Genomic DNA, 15,539 nt, shown 5'->3' on the forward strand with positions numbered 1-15,539 from the left:
TGTCACAAATGGGGTGGTTTTTGTGACTGCTTTTATAGTTCTACTTCAACATCATATCCATTCCTTTCTACTTGGAAGCACTGAAGGACCAGGGCAAGCAAACCTTTGCTGTATGGGGTTGTTGTTCCACGTTCATTAAAATATACTTATCCTTTGACACTTTTAATAACACTCATCAAGTTCCCCTCTCTTACTGTGCTCTTCAGCTGCAGTACACTTGGCATGCTGTCATTAATTTTTACAACACTTCAGAGAGACTGATAAGTGGGTATTACTGGTCAGATTTTCATTCAGTCTGTCAGTGGGAATCCTTCCATTGAGATAACATAAGATAGAATTGGGACCCATTATCTCCACTGTACAGATGAAGAAAATGAGACTGTAAGATTAAGTGGTAAACCACAGAGAAAGAGAGAGAGCCCATGTGAACAGAGTGCCACAGCCTTTTCCACTCCAGGTCTCACTCCTAAATCTTCAGTATTTAGCTTGTTATAGATCTCTCCCTCGGAATGGGAAATTTCCATATAAATTTTCTCTAAGCATTAGAATTAGCCAAGCACCTTGCACACAGTGATTTGTGTTTCTTCAATATGCTTAGTCTGGCATGATAGAGTACCTTCCAAAATAAAAGTCATTCATTCAGACTTGGTTAGATGCCTGTAATGTTAGCACATACCTGTAATTTCAAGACTTGGAAGGCAGAGATAGTAGGCTCATGAGTTCAAGGTTCATTTAGGCTACCTAATGAGTTTGAGGCTGTTTGGGGCTATATTTAAGACCGTGTCTCAAAGAGAGAGAAAGAAAAAGAGAAAGAGGGAAAGAGGATGTTAAAGAAAAAAAATGACTAAAACATTTTATTAAGTTGGCTAGATAATATGACTATATGCAGACATGTGGTTATAATCACTTCTATAAAATATTTATTACTACTGTGATTATTATTATAGATCAACAGACAAGATTGCGTTTATATTGGCAATAAGTGAGATAAAAATGTTGGAAAAGAGCTTTTCCTTTTCCTTCCTGGAATTGGAGATGTTATTTCAGAGGAGAATTGTGTGACTAATATAGTCTAAATTACAACTAGTCAATATCTTTGGAATTCTGCTCTTACTGAATTGTAATTAATCATCCCACTGAAATGTAACTCACTGCTAATCTTTTTTCCCCCATGTTCATTAGTTTAAGATTCCCCCTCTGCTTTGCTTTTTTTTTTGCTGACCTGCAGCAGGTGTATTATTAAAGTTGAAGTTTGACTAATTAGTTGTGATACTAGGAATCTGGAGAAAACCTCAAGCATCAAATAATCTAATTAAGATTCTAACTGCAAAATGACCAGAAGATCAGACTGCATGAAGTAATCTAACAGTTAACTCAAAGACTATTATTTTAAATGTACGTTGTGCAAAGTTTTAAGAACATCAGTTTTGGAAGACAATTTAGAGTTCACTGATTAAACAAAGTAAGCCTGAAAGTTAGCTCATTATCCTAAAAGTTTGTTGAATGTAGAAAAACTATATATGCTTTATAAACATGCTCACCCTTTGAAAACACACTTGGTTAAATTCAGATCATTAGGTAACCAGTGTAAACAAAGCTTATGTCCTGCCCTCCCTCTGACACTATTCTATGTTTGACCCTTCCTTTTATTCCCCTATAAAATGTTAAGGAATTGATTGATAGAATTCTCTTTGCAGGGAGTGATAAGAAATCTGATTTTTTAAAGTCATCCGGAAATGGCAATAACAAACTGGACACAAGTAGTTCATACTTGTAATCCTAGCTACCCAGGAGGCTGAGATCCAGAAGATCACAGTTAGGGGGCCAGCCTGGGAAGAAAAAAATCACTAGAATCCATCGCTTAAAGAATAGCAAAAGGCCTGGTTGGATGTATACCTCAGGTGGTAGAGCATCATCCTAGCAAGTAAGACTTTGAGTTCAAACCGTAGTGTCTCTAAAAACATCAAAAAAGATAATATTCTAATACTCCATTTTCCATAGTGAAATATAATCTGCCTCCAGACTGCTTATATTTTAAATTCTAGGATTATCCAAAAGCTTTAGGCAACTGGGATAACTTACTACAATAATCCTTTCAGAGTTTTAACTTAAAACTAGTAAATTTAACTTCTATGTTCTTGAATTCACTCCTCTCCACATTTTCACTGGGCCAAATGATATTTTAATAGGATTGTCTGGGTAAGGAAATCCTATCACCAGCTGGACCAGTAGCATTCCTTTTCTGGAATTGTTTCTGCTGGAATGAGACAAGATTTGGACTAGTGTTTCTGTTGTTGTTGTTGTTGTTTTGTTTTGTTTATTTTGGTAGATAACGATAAGACATAAAATTTAGGAATTCCAGAGCTCTGTAGCAGCAGTCATCTAAAGTAAGGTAGAATGTTCCTTGTTATATAATTTTATTATTATCCATTAGTTGTACAAGGAGGTTGCTTTTCAACTTGTCCATTCATGCACAGGTTACACCTTGATTAGTCTCACCCCTCCCTTCTGCTCCTTCCTCCCTCGAGTGCCTTTTCTCAACTACTCTCAATAGGCATCATTGTTTTATTTTCACACATCTACATATGTTTTGGCCACATTCATTCTTCTTTGCGCTGGCTGTTCACTCTCTCCCCTCCCGCTAGTAAGCCCATGATACACAAAATCTGTTTTACATTCCTGTCATTCTTTTATTTTAGCCCATGCTAATTGTTGAATGATTTCACCTGGGAGCTCACGTATGCCCATACAGTATTCTAATCACATGGGCCCTTCCCCCCCATTCACTCTCACTTTGCCCATCCCTATTACCCCATTAATCAAGAGCTTTCAGTTGCTTTAATTTTGTTCTTTTCTTACTCAGGCGCACTATCTACGGATACAATGAGCAGAATGGGTTGCTCAAGAGACTAAATCCTAAGACAGACCAACAGTGACAGTTCTAATCAATGACAGTAGACTGACATAATTGTAGCTGTAAGATTGTGAGCGAGATCTCCAGAGAGACTTGACCAGGTAGCTGCTGGTCAACCCCTGACTCATGAACGTCGTATGCGGATAATAAATGTCAGAACTGGGCAAATGGTTGGCAGCACTGGGAAAGGGGATCTCCCCAATAGATAGTGATTGATCACAGGCTTGTCTTGGAAGAGGATGGGGACTTTCCAGGGTCCTGGAAGAGGTTTAGAGTTATTTGGTTAGTAGATCAGCCTGTCATGTATAGTTAACAGTAGTCAGCAGGGCCACATAAGAAAATATTGTTAAGTCATTTATGCCATCAAGATCTGCTCCCTGTTTCTACAATTAATTGGGAAAGAACTGCATACTCCAACATTAGCCCGAGTCCAGCAGGAGCCTTATTACATTTTTTAATTCTAAGCACTGAATGGTGGATGCTCCTCTGCCTGGTTGTTCAAAACTCTCCATCCTGAATCCAGTGGAAAGTAAAGCAGCTTAGCTATGAATTTCCATAATCAGAGACAATCATTGAAGTCTTATATGCTCTCAGGAATTAAATTGAAGATAAAAAAGAAAGCATACTTTCAACAGAAATCTTTGTAGCCTCTGTTAAAATACTTTGATGTTTTTTTTTACATGCAAACATGATAATAGAATATAGAAAATAAGAAGAAGGAAGTCCCATATCAGGTAATGGCCATATCAAGTTAAGGTGATTAGCTCAATGGGGAGTTTCAACCAGGTTACTTCAAAGGATATCCTGTGTGACATAAATGAGAGTTCTACTCCTAGTAACACCTAGGAAGCTTGTAGGATGGAAGGCGGAAGTGTGTATACAATAGTTCTATCTACTTAAGTCTAGTCTATGATCACTTCTCTCTTCTCTCATCTTTTTTATTTCTGCACATTTTTATGGACTGTATTTTTTATGGACTGGAGGGAAAAATCCCTTTCAGGAAATATTTCATTTGAACATTAGTTGAAACTTATTATTGACCTTAAAATCTGACATTTTTGTTGGATCTGATAACAGGGAAACAAAATGTGACTAATTTTCTCCTTGCTTTATTAAAAATAACTAATGAATATAAATATGCCTCAATTTCATTTCTTAACAGTTTCCTGCACACATATTTTGGAAACTCTATGACTAAATAATTAGGTCATTGATTATATCTTGAACATAAATTAAGCCTTCCAATTTATTTTCGATCTGAAAATTGCAATGCAAAGGTTTCCAGATAAACTTTTCATTTCCTAACTTCAAATTATCTCCTTTGATAAATTTCTCTATCAAAAAGATTTATTTATTGAGCTACTAGACTCCTCAATTACTAATAGCAGCACATACAAATGTCTTCCACACATCTGCCTTCATAATTTAGTAGCAAGTAAAAATTGCCAACGGAAATATCATAACAGAGTTTATTCCAATTCTTGATGACATTCTATTTCTTTTTTTCAGTGAGTGAGGAAAAAATCTGAGAGAGAAAATACCTCTGGAAAGTATAAATACTGATTCAAACACCTTTATCTGTACTTTCATTTAACAGAATTTTTTTTTTGAGGATTGCAGAAGTGCAGAGAAAAGTCAATTGGTGGCGAGTCTAGACCTGAGATAACCTGGCGCGTTCTATAAAACACTACACAACCCAAATGTCTTAATATTCCAAATATTTGGATAGAAATAAAAACATATTAGGAGGCTGAGAACTGCCCTTGGTAGTCACTTAATGAAATCTGCAGATGCCTGTGGTGTAACTCGTGTCAGCTTGAGAACAGAGATCATGATTCTGACCTAGAAGAGTACGGACAGATGTTTATAGAGAACATTAAGAATAACAACTTGCTTATCTAGCTAATAAATCTCTGCACATAAGACTTCTGACCAGAAACTTGGTGAGAGAATCCCATAAACACCAAGCTGACTATCATTCAACAACTGGAGAAACAAAGGCACAGAGATACTGAGCAGCCTGTGCAAGTTCCCCAGCTGTAGCTGGAATGTGATGATCTGGCTTCTGGGATGATGCTTTTAACCTTGGAGGAGCACTGTCACAGCAGAGCAAACACTGGAGTCACAGAGGTGAAAGCTTTAGGATTGGAGAAAACTCATCCTTTCCATCAAAAAGTCTGCAGTTCAATACACCAGCAGTGAGGCTCACATTTCCCAAGTGTGAAACTAGAGAAACCCTTTGGGGAGAAAATCCACCCCCAAGGAAAAGATGCATGAAAATTAACCTCCTGGCTTTCTCCTATGGAGTTCTGACAAACCCTGGCCTTTCAAAGTAAGCTATTCAAAGTGTCTTTTTTAAAAAAGCAGGCTTAGTCTGTTTTTGCCTTGCTATAGAGAAATACCAATGTCTATGCAACTTATAAAGAAAACAGGTTTATTTCTATCACAGATTTAGCATCTAAAATTCCAAATAGCACAGCATCACCTTTGATCTAGTTTTCGAAAAACATATTATAAAGAATTTTAAACAAAACCTGCTAAACTATATTGAATATCTTGTCATTTACCATGTTGTTTTAATTTAAAATGTACTCTATGTTAAATAGATAAATCTCTGCTGCTTAGTATGCAGCAAGATGGTGTTCTAATTATTATTTTATCTAATTTAATTTTTAATTATTGTTATATTTTTATTATGCTCTTAAATTATTGTCATGACTGCAGAATTGTTCATTGTACAAATGCACACATGTTTTTAAAACAATAATCTGAATGAAAGATTGGTCAACTGTGTTGGAAAAGGATTCCCTAAGTGATTACAACTTTCTCTTTTTTATCTTTTGAACTACAAGTGGCCATTTGCTTGACTGATTCAAGTGATTCCCTTTTTGAGAAAGTTCAGGGATGTGGGGGACGGAAAGGAAAGTGGGAGATAAGGGAGAGGGTAACACTGCTCGACAAGATGTAACCCCTCTGTTCAGCACCTTTACAATAAAATTAAATTTAGAAAAAAAAGGGGGGCCTGGAATGTGCTTGCTTTGCACTCATGAGGCTGGGTTCGATTCCTCAGCACCACATAAGCAGAAAAAAGCCAGAAGTGGTGCTGTGGCTCAAGTGGTAGAGCGCTTGCCTTGAGCTGAAGAGCTGAGGGACAGCACCCAGGCCCAGAGTGCAATCCCCACGACTGACCAAAAAAAAAAGTTATTTTTCTCTCCTTGTATCCTTAAGAACATTTATAAGAAAACACTTGTCATGCAGTCTTGGAGCTATATTTGAAAGACTGAAAATGCTTCTATAGTCTCTACAGATCTGTATCTACTCTTTAGGGGCACTGCAATCGCTGGCATCGTGTTTGGAATCGTGTTCATCATGGGGGTCATCGCAGGCATCGCCATCTGCATCTGCATGTGCATGAAGAACAACCGGGGAACCCGGGTAGGCACCATCAGAACTGCTCACATCAACGCCATCTCCTCCTGTCCTGGTGAGCAATGCTGCCTAACTCCTGAAAAATTACCTGGCTCACTGGTTACCTTCTACCCCTTAGAGACAGGAGGAAACACTAAGGACTCTCATGGAGATAGTCTCACATTTTACTAGGGCACTTCTCAGAAAATGTACACTGAAACTGCCACTTTGAATAAAGTAGAAGTAAGTAAAGGTCCAAGTAAGAAAATCTGTCTTGGGTTTGAGGACATTCATAGTCTCAATGGTTCTCACGTGGACTTTCTAGTGAACCAAAATTATAATAAACAATTCACAGCCTGTGTCCCTGTCTACCAGTGATCTCTGATAAGTAAGTACAAAGAAAATATATTAGGTGTCTCAGTAAACTAGCATCTGAGGCAATAGATGTACATATGTGGGGAAAATATTGAAGAAACTTTTTATATATCCTCATTAAACACAAAAAAATGAAGAATGCTGTCACATAATATTAAAATGCTTGACAAAAGTAAAGGTAACATATTAATAACCTGCCAAGTATGTGCTGAGCCCTTGCTAGGAGTTCCCTATATAAATATATCGAACATATCAGATTTCATAAGCAAACTACAACATTTTGTATCCATGATCTTGTTAGGGCTTTCTGTGTCAACCTGTGTGTGTCTGATGTGACATACAAAAGAGCAAGCTTTAAATCTGACACACTCTCAGTAAACAATTTCTCATCCACATTCATGTCCTCTCAGTCTCTAGAAAAATGGAGGAATGTGTCTTCTACATATAACGTGTCCTATAAAAATAATTCCCTACTTATTCCCTCCACTTCTAGTCTTTTCTCTATTCACTTCAACCTGGAAGAACAAATTTCAGATGAGCATGGGCGTGGTCCCTTCTCCATTCCTGTTGGGTCATGTCTCCTTCTCCTCCACTGTCTTCATGGTGCAGTACGTCAGATCTCAGTCTTACTCCCTCCACACACCACCCTGCTTTACTTATATCATTTGGATTCACAATAATCAGTCCCACTAATATTCTAATGCTTCCCAGAGTCACATAGCTCTATTCTAAGCCTGCCTTCCCACATTTAGGTATATCTGTGTCTAGGACACTTGTCCTCTTGGTGTCTATGAAATATGCCAGTTTTAATGTGTTTTCAGATTTTTTCTATCTCCCCTTCTGTAACCTTTCACATTTTAGTTGAGAGCATCTCCATCTTCCTGTTACTCAGGCCAAAAACCTGGAGTCATCTTTGATTCCTCTCATTTCTTCCAAGAAATTTCCTCAGGAAAATTTCCCAGCTCTACCTCCAGAATACAGTCAGCCGCTGACTACTTCTCTCAGTGAGGAGAGGAAGAACTTCTCTAGGGGGAGCCATACTGTCCTTTACTGAGGTTACATCCTGACTCCACTTCCAGCACTCCCTCTTGGCTTCTTCAGCCTCGTTCCCTTTGCCAATGTGGGTCTATCACACTTCGGGCAAATGAAGCCTGCCTTAATCTCTGATTTAAGTCTATAATCAGTCCCTTCTCTTTTCCTTACCCTGGTCATCCTTATGACACCCCATTTATTTTCAGGGTGTTTATAATCTTGGAAGAGACCATAGATTTGAATATTACTGTACCATGATGTTAGCTGTTGACTTCCCATCTCCTACTAGAATATTAGCTCCATATTAGAGATCTTGGCGTGTTTCATTCATCTCTTTGTTTTGAGCAGGTAAGACTTGGCATAGATTGGTACTTAGCAAACTTTCCTGATGAATGAAGCACACAAATCATGTTGAGACCTGACTTTTCAATAACTACATGGTTGGTCATAGGTTTCACCTACTAATCCATGCCTTCTATCCACTATGCAAACAGCATATCCACTTTGCAAATCTGCCAAATTAAATGATTTGTGTCTGCACACTTAGCTACTTGGGAAGCAGAGATCAGAACTATCATGGTTCCAATCTAGCCTAAGAAAAAAAAGTTTATAGGAGATTAAATAGCGAAAGGAAGTTATGGTCACAAAATCAAGGAAGGAAGCTTTTAGGCAAGTGTGTGCATTCATTCAGAAATAGGGAATTTTGCAGTTGATGCACTGTTAATTGTATAGAAGTTGGGAAAAAAAACAAACAGAACCATTATCCTATGACCATGTAATTGCCATTGTTTTTTAAGAAATTACTACAGAGTCACTACATTATTACAGAAAATTAAAATGTTATTTCATGATAACTATTCAATTAGTTCATGCCACCAACAAATGTACACTTATTGAACCAACAAAGAAATAAAATGCACCATTTTTCTCTCCAGAAAAGAAAAAGAAAAACACTTGCGAGGCCCATCTCCTTTTCAGCAGAAAAAGCTTGGCAAGGTGGCAAACTGGTAAACATATATATAGACACACACACACAAAATAAGCTAGAAAGAAAGGGCTAGAGCATGGCTTAAATGAGAGAGCTTTTTCCTAAGTCCAAAGCCCTAAGTTCAAATATCAGCACTGCCAAGAAATGTTAAATGTTTCTAATTTGCCAAGAATATTGTTGTAGTTGGTATGAAGATATTAAGATGAAGATATAAGGAAAACAACAAATAGAAAACGAGAGAAGAGAATACATTCTATCTCTAATTAAATGCAAGGTCATGTGTTATCTGAAGTTTGAGGTTGCTTTTTCATGCCTAGAAACATATTTATTTTTCAGGCTTCATAGTGTCATTATTTCTACAGAGAGAACACACAACATGACGCTTTTGTAGTAAATGTACTGTTCTGGAAATGGAATACTGCAATAAACATTAGGAGCCTTATTCTGGAAACATTTTTTGGCTGCAAAAATAAAATAAAATTTTAAAAACTTAGTCTAGAAAAAGGTAATGTCCTTGATTACTTCTCATTTCCTGCTCAAAGTCAGTAATTAAGCTTTCACTTGAAGGATCAGGAAATGACACATAATGGTATTGACTGCTTTTGAAAACCCTTCATCTGTGGAAATACAAAGACGGTTACTGGCACTAATTAATTAACCTTGTGAAAATTGAGATAACAACCCAACTCACTGTATTATGTACTTCCACCGTCTAAAGCCACAGAAAGGAGAATGTGGCTTATCTTCTCACGAGGTGGAAGGGCTCAGTGGGAGTCTGCAGGGATTATTGCTGTGCTCTGCAGAGAACTGAATGTCATTGTGCTTCTCATTCCACCCTTGTGAGGCAGTGACCTTTCAGAAGTAACCTCTTCTTGTGGTGTTGGTTAGATTGAATGGGTATCTTTTCAAATTACGATTATTAGTAAAATGATCAGTAAAATGGGAATTACATGTCAAGTTGCACATCTATAATATTTTCTGGAACTTCTATGTAAGCAAATGAAATAACCATATTAACTCTGATTTGAAAACAGAGTCAGCTGACAATGCCAAAGCTAGAGGAAAAATAGTATACTAAATCCGTGACCAAAGTCTTGGCAAAGACCAACAAAAAGAAAATAAGGCTTTTCGATACCATCAAGAAAACTGAAACAAGAAGGATGTTTTTGAGTTCCTTGAGAGAGAAAGAGAGAGAGAGAGTAGAAAGACAGAATGACTGACAGACAGAAAGGGGATGAGATATTTGCTAATGAAAGAATGTTAGAATGCTAAAGGATACATAAGAGTTGAAAAGTTGGGGGAAATCATCAATCTAATATCCTTAGAAAATTTGGGTTAAATCACTAAAAAGGGAGGGGATGGCTGATGACCCTAATATTTGCAAATCATAAAGTAGCCACAAGATTTTTTTCAGTTACAAGAGGGGAAAATGAGTAACAATACAGTGGAGAAACCAGACAATGTCTCAACTGGAAGACCAAAATAAATAATACTCAATAGGGACAAAAGGATAATCATTCCCCTGTGAGTATGTTACTCTGAGTTAAGATAACTTCGAATATGAAATGTGCGGTCTGGAAGCTTAGAGTCTAAATCTCAGCACAACAAAATATCTAAGCTGACGAACACTCTTATTAACTGAAGAATGGGATAGATGTAGAGATTAATAGAAATAGTATTTAAAGACAGCCCTTACTCCTCTAAGACTGAAGAAGGTTTCTTTTTTGTTTGTTCATTTTGACTTTTAATTGGGAACTCCAAAGAAAGTTGTTTTCTAAAATAGTTTATTGGCTGGGAAGAGATCCTAAATCATAACCCAACTATTTCCAGATGAAAGAGGTTGAAATCTAGGGCACTCTGACTTATTTCTGTGTTTGGTTCAGCCTATTGGAAAGTCTGTGGTTTGGTCTTGAGCAGATGGTAGTGAAATTATCACACTGTCTTCAGACTCCCCTTCAGGAAGTTTCAGACTTACTTAGACAAGAAAGACCACAGATATCAACAAGAATTAGAAAGAATATACTTGATCTTGAGGTATATGTGTATCAAAAGAGCTGCAGGTTTTTATTATTTTGGTAATGCTTAACAGTTTCAGTGATACCCTGCACCTTCCTTAGAGATTGCCCTAAACAGGTTGACAACTTTAAATTTATTCTCTGAATTTGGTATCATCCCTCATTTTATTTTGAGACAAAGTCCTACTGTGAAAACCAGGAACTAGAACTGGCTCTGTCTCCCAAACCAGATTATCCTACCTCAGCTTCCTAAGCAGGAGAATTACAGACATATCCCACCAAGCCCAGCTTCAAATGTTAACATTGTAGACAAACTATATGAAGCATTGTGGGGAAATGGCCTATTTGCACTCCTTATATCAGATAATTATAATATTGGTTATGCCAGAGTTTCAAAGGCCCCATGTCTCCAGCTGCACCCACACATATTTCAGAGATTATTTGACCTATAAAAAAGAACAAAATCTCTTTGGATTAATTAGGAATTCTAAAATTGGTATTGCAAAAAGTTTACTTCCTAAGGAAAGTATATTCTCAGCGAGAAAGATAATATAATCCACCATTATCTAAGTATCATTTCCAAATAGCTCCCAGTGAGTGTTATTATTTTTTTAATGTGCCATGAAATAGTCCTAAAAATTTCACTCTTTAGCATCATTATCGCTTTATCAAAATTCAAACGCTATATAAAAGAGCAGTTTCATGTCTGAGATTTTTCATGTCAATTATACGAGTTGGGAGGAAACATTTCTCATTGAAACGTTCTCCAGCACCATTTGTATACAGACGGCAGAGAGAAAACTCTTTGCTTCAGATGAATGAATACACAGGACAGGTTCATGACAGGGACCAATGCAAGACAACCTTCAGAATCAGCCCGCACAGCAGGAACTGATGAGAAACCGGAACATAAAAGCAGTGAAGAATCAGGTTCTTACAGCACCGTGGACATCATTGGACCTTCCTGTTCAACATGGAGGTTGCCTTAGTTGCTTCCTTTGACTGGTTGAAGTGTGTTGTAAATCTCTTCCATCATTCTCTTAGATCACTGCCACTGAGGAATGGATATAAAATTCAGAAGAAATGGTTAGAGTCATTTCATTTCATTTTTTTATACAAAGTAGAGCTTTGAGTAGACCCACATCTAAAGGGGCATTAGAGAAGCTATGATCATCTGGGCTGATTTCCACACAGAGCTGGGCCTCTACTGAAGCACTTAGTCCACTTGGTTCTCTAAGGGCTTAGTCAAAGAGCACTGCATCCTACTCAATTCTGTGGCTCCTCTATCCTCTTTTCTCAGATGAGACAATTCTTTATTCTCACTTCTTCCATTGGTGTCAGTAAATGAAACCAATCATCAGGCTCTTGGTAAAGAGAGGCTCTTGGTAAAGAGATTGAGAAAGCAAGTCTCTGTCTCTGCCAATCTGTTGAGGCCTGGTGTTTGTATGTAACCATGAATTAGAATGCTATCAAGTTCTTATTGAAAAGAGCACAGCTTAGAAGACACTTAGTAAAGTTTGTTGAAACTTCATTCTTTTTTGCTGCCACTCTACTATTGAAAAGCTTGGCCGTTTATTTGGACCATCACACTTGTCTTGAGATTTGGACTACATTTACAGGAAACAACTAAGACACATGCATTTCCTAACAGACTTGAGGTGCTGCTTCAACTTCTAGAGCATCTTCAGACTTACTACTGAGGGACTGTCCAAATGTTGCAGAATGATTAGTTCTTCAATATATGGGCAGGTTTCTGCTCCAGAACCCCCTGTTTTCCAGCCCTGGAGGAGAACCGAGATCACTCCATAATAGCTATCCATAGCTAATCATTCAAAGGTGTACTAAATGTAATTTTTACTATGCTGACAGGTATTACAGTGACAGTTAATCCAAACTTTCAAATAAGATTTAGAATGTGGAATTCATCTTCAACCCTACCTCTACTTGTTTCCTTTTTTTCTCTTCTTATTTCTGTAATGGCTCCACCATCCTGTGAGTTATTGGCGTCTCACACGGGGTACCCAATATCTTTAGCTCTTTCTTCTTTCTCTCTCTTACCCCTCCTGCCAGGCACTCACTCTTGCCTATGAGCTCTGCCAATCTGGGCTCTTATGAACGGTTTCTTCTTACTGTCATGCCAGTCTGGGGTCCCTCAGGTATGTTTCTGCATCATCTTACCTTTTCTTTAGCCTCCTATTTATATTGCTGAGAGAGCAATCTTCGGCAAGTGCGTTCACTGACATAGTCAAAGAAAGCTTCTGATAACTCCACAACACATACTTGATATATGCTTTTCAAAGCTTACCAAGGCAGTGAACTGATCTCACGTTCCCATCTATCTCCTTTCTTTGTATCTTGTGCTGAAACAAAGGACCTCTCCTAATGCTATACTTTTGGCCCAACTTGAATTATTCTTCAACTTCTTTTCTATCTTCCCCTTCCGCTTCATATGTCCTACAGACTTTCTCAACGTCAGTAATTTGGAACCACTTAAGTCACTTTCCAGCACCATTCAGAGAGCTTGTCCCTTCATGTACCCATGCCCTAGACTTGAAAAAAATAATATTTTTGCAGAGAAATACTATACAACCTTCTGAAGTATTTAGTTAGATTAGTGGTGCAAATGCAGCAGGTGTGCAGGTATTTGCTAAATGGCTAATCATTTTTCTCCTCTTTTTTCCCCCAGGGGCTCCACCCCCCTACACTTATGACCATGAGATGGAATACCATGCAGACTTGCCTCCTCCATATTCCCCGATGCCAGTGGCTTCTGTACAGCGCTCTCCACCCCCTCCTTATCCTGGAAATGCAAGAAAATAATCCCCCTGGAACAGTGTTAATCAGTGGTCTTGCCTGGAAGAAAATGGCTCACCTCGGAATCAGGCAGAAAATGATTGCCCTAAGGAATACTTCAGGGGGTCAGATCGCAACTCAGATGGAATGCCCATGTTCTAAAATGCTGCTTTCCCATTCTGCTCAGAGCTGACACTCTGTCTGGTTCTATGGAATTACACCTTGAAAGATCAATTGATCTACTTAAGTATATTCAGACAAGAAGAATGAAATTGACAGAACATCTAGCCTGTTGTTTAAGGAGGAGTTGAAGAATTGATCCTGGAAAAGAGAAGACAGAAGAGGAACACAAGCATATCCTGTCCCATATAAGGAAGAAGCTTTATTTTCTGTAGCTTTAAAAGTCAAACCTAGAATTGTTCATTATTTCAGTCACCCAGAGGTGTATCCTGAGTTCCTCATAGCCTGCTGTGTGCCGGGCACTATGCTAGAGGCCCCGGAGTGGAGGTCACTGGGGAGTTTAGGTTTTAGTAAAGGCATACCTCATTTATTACACTTCGCGTTATTGCACTTTTCAGATATTTCATTATTTTTTACAAGCTGACTGTGGCAATCCTTCGTTGAGCAAGTCAATCTGTGCCATTTTTATAATAGCGTATGCTAACTTCATGTCTTTGTTTCACAGTTTAGGAATACTTACAATATTTGTAAACATTCACAGTGTTATTATATCTGTTATAGTGATCTGCTGGTGGTGTGATTTGTTTTTGTAAAATTACTTTTGTGTTTGCTTTGGGTTGCCATGAGCCAGGCCCATATAACATAATAAGCTTAATAGATTGATAAATGTGTGTATTCTGACTGCTCTTCTGACAAGCTGTCTCCTATCTCCCTCCCTCCTCCTTGGGTCTTCCTATTCCCTGACATACAACAATATTGATACTTGGCCAGTTAATAACGCTACAGTGGTTCTAAGTGTTCAGGTAAAAGGAAGAATCACACATCTCTCCTTTAAATCAAAAGTTTGATATGATTAATGTCAGTGAGGATGACCTGACAGAAACTGAGACAGGCTAAAATGTATGTCTCTTGTATCACACAATAATCCAAGTTGTGAACATAAAAGGATTATGTTCTTCCCCCACGGTATAACCCCTGTTTTCACTATATTTGATGTCAGTGCCCTGCATCTTTTTTTATGTTTTTTATTGTGAAAATACTGTACAGAGGGGTTACAGTTACATGAGCAAGGTAAGGAGTACATTCCTTATCAAGCATTGTTGCCTCCTCCTTTGTTTTTCCCCTACCATCCCTGCCCTCCCATCTCCACAACTACACTCCCCTCCTCCCCTGCCTGTATTATAAAGTTCGTATTTCAACATAGTGCCTTGTAATCTCATTGTTACAATGGGGCAACGTATATTCCTATTTAAACATTTTGTTTTTTCCCTTCCCCTCCCAAAATTACACCGACATCAAATACAGTGGAAACAAGTTATACTGTAGGGGAGGAACATGAAAAGCAACAAAAAAAAATCACTTGGTACATTATAAAAACGTTCGAAACAATACCAAGAAAGACAAAACAACTTGTGTCCCTGTCTTGGGGTTCATTTCACTTAACTTCATCTTATCTTAGCTTTTGACCTTTACTACTTGTCCCAGACATATACTAGTTATTGCAAATAAGAGAAACCATGGGATCTATGTTTCTTTGGGCGGTTTACTTCACTTAATATAATTTTTTCCAAGTCTTTCCATTTCCTAACAAATGGGGCAACGTAATTCTTTCTGATGAAGGCATAGAATTCCATTAAGTGTGTGTGTGTGTGTGTGTGTGTGTGTGTGTGTGTGTGTGTGTGTGTGTGTGTATCTCATTCTCTTGATTCATTCTTCTACTGAGGGGCATCTGGATTGGTTCAAATCTTAGCTGTGGCAAATAATACTGCAATAAACTTGTTGTGCTGATAGCTTTAGTATGGTCTTGTTTTGGATCATTTGGGTAATTGCCCAA

At 37.9% G+C, this 15,539-nt stretch overlaps 1 protein-coding gene across 1 annotated transcript in view; it reads left to right on the top strand.

The window, feature by feature from the left end:
- Cyyr1 (cysteine and tyrosine rich 1) overlaps positions 1-14,378 on the top strand; it is a 70,972-nt gene extending 56,594 nt beyond the window's left edge. Inside the window, exons 3-4 of the mRNA XM_042677015.1 lie at positions 6,241-6,398; positions 13,419-14,378. Coding sequence (XP_042532949.1) covers positions 6,241-6,398; positions 13,419-13,552 — 292 coding nt within the window. The 3' untranslated portion in view covers positions 13,553-14,378. The remainder of the gene's footprint in view (positions 1-6,240; positions 6,399-13,418) is intronic.
- Positions 14,379-15,539: the final 1,161 nt, after the last annotated feature.

Source organism: Dipodomys spectabilis, unplaced genomic scaffold (assembly GCF_019054845.1).
Source record: "Dipodomys spectabilis isolate Male_0828 unplaced genomic scaffold, ASM1905484v1 ptg000032l, whole genome shotgun sequence".
NCBI lineage: Eukaryota > Metazoa > Chordata > Mammalia > Rodentia > Heteromyidae > Dipodomys > Dipodomys spectabilis.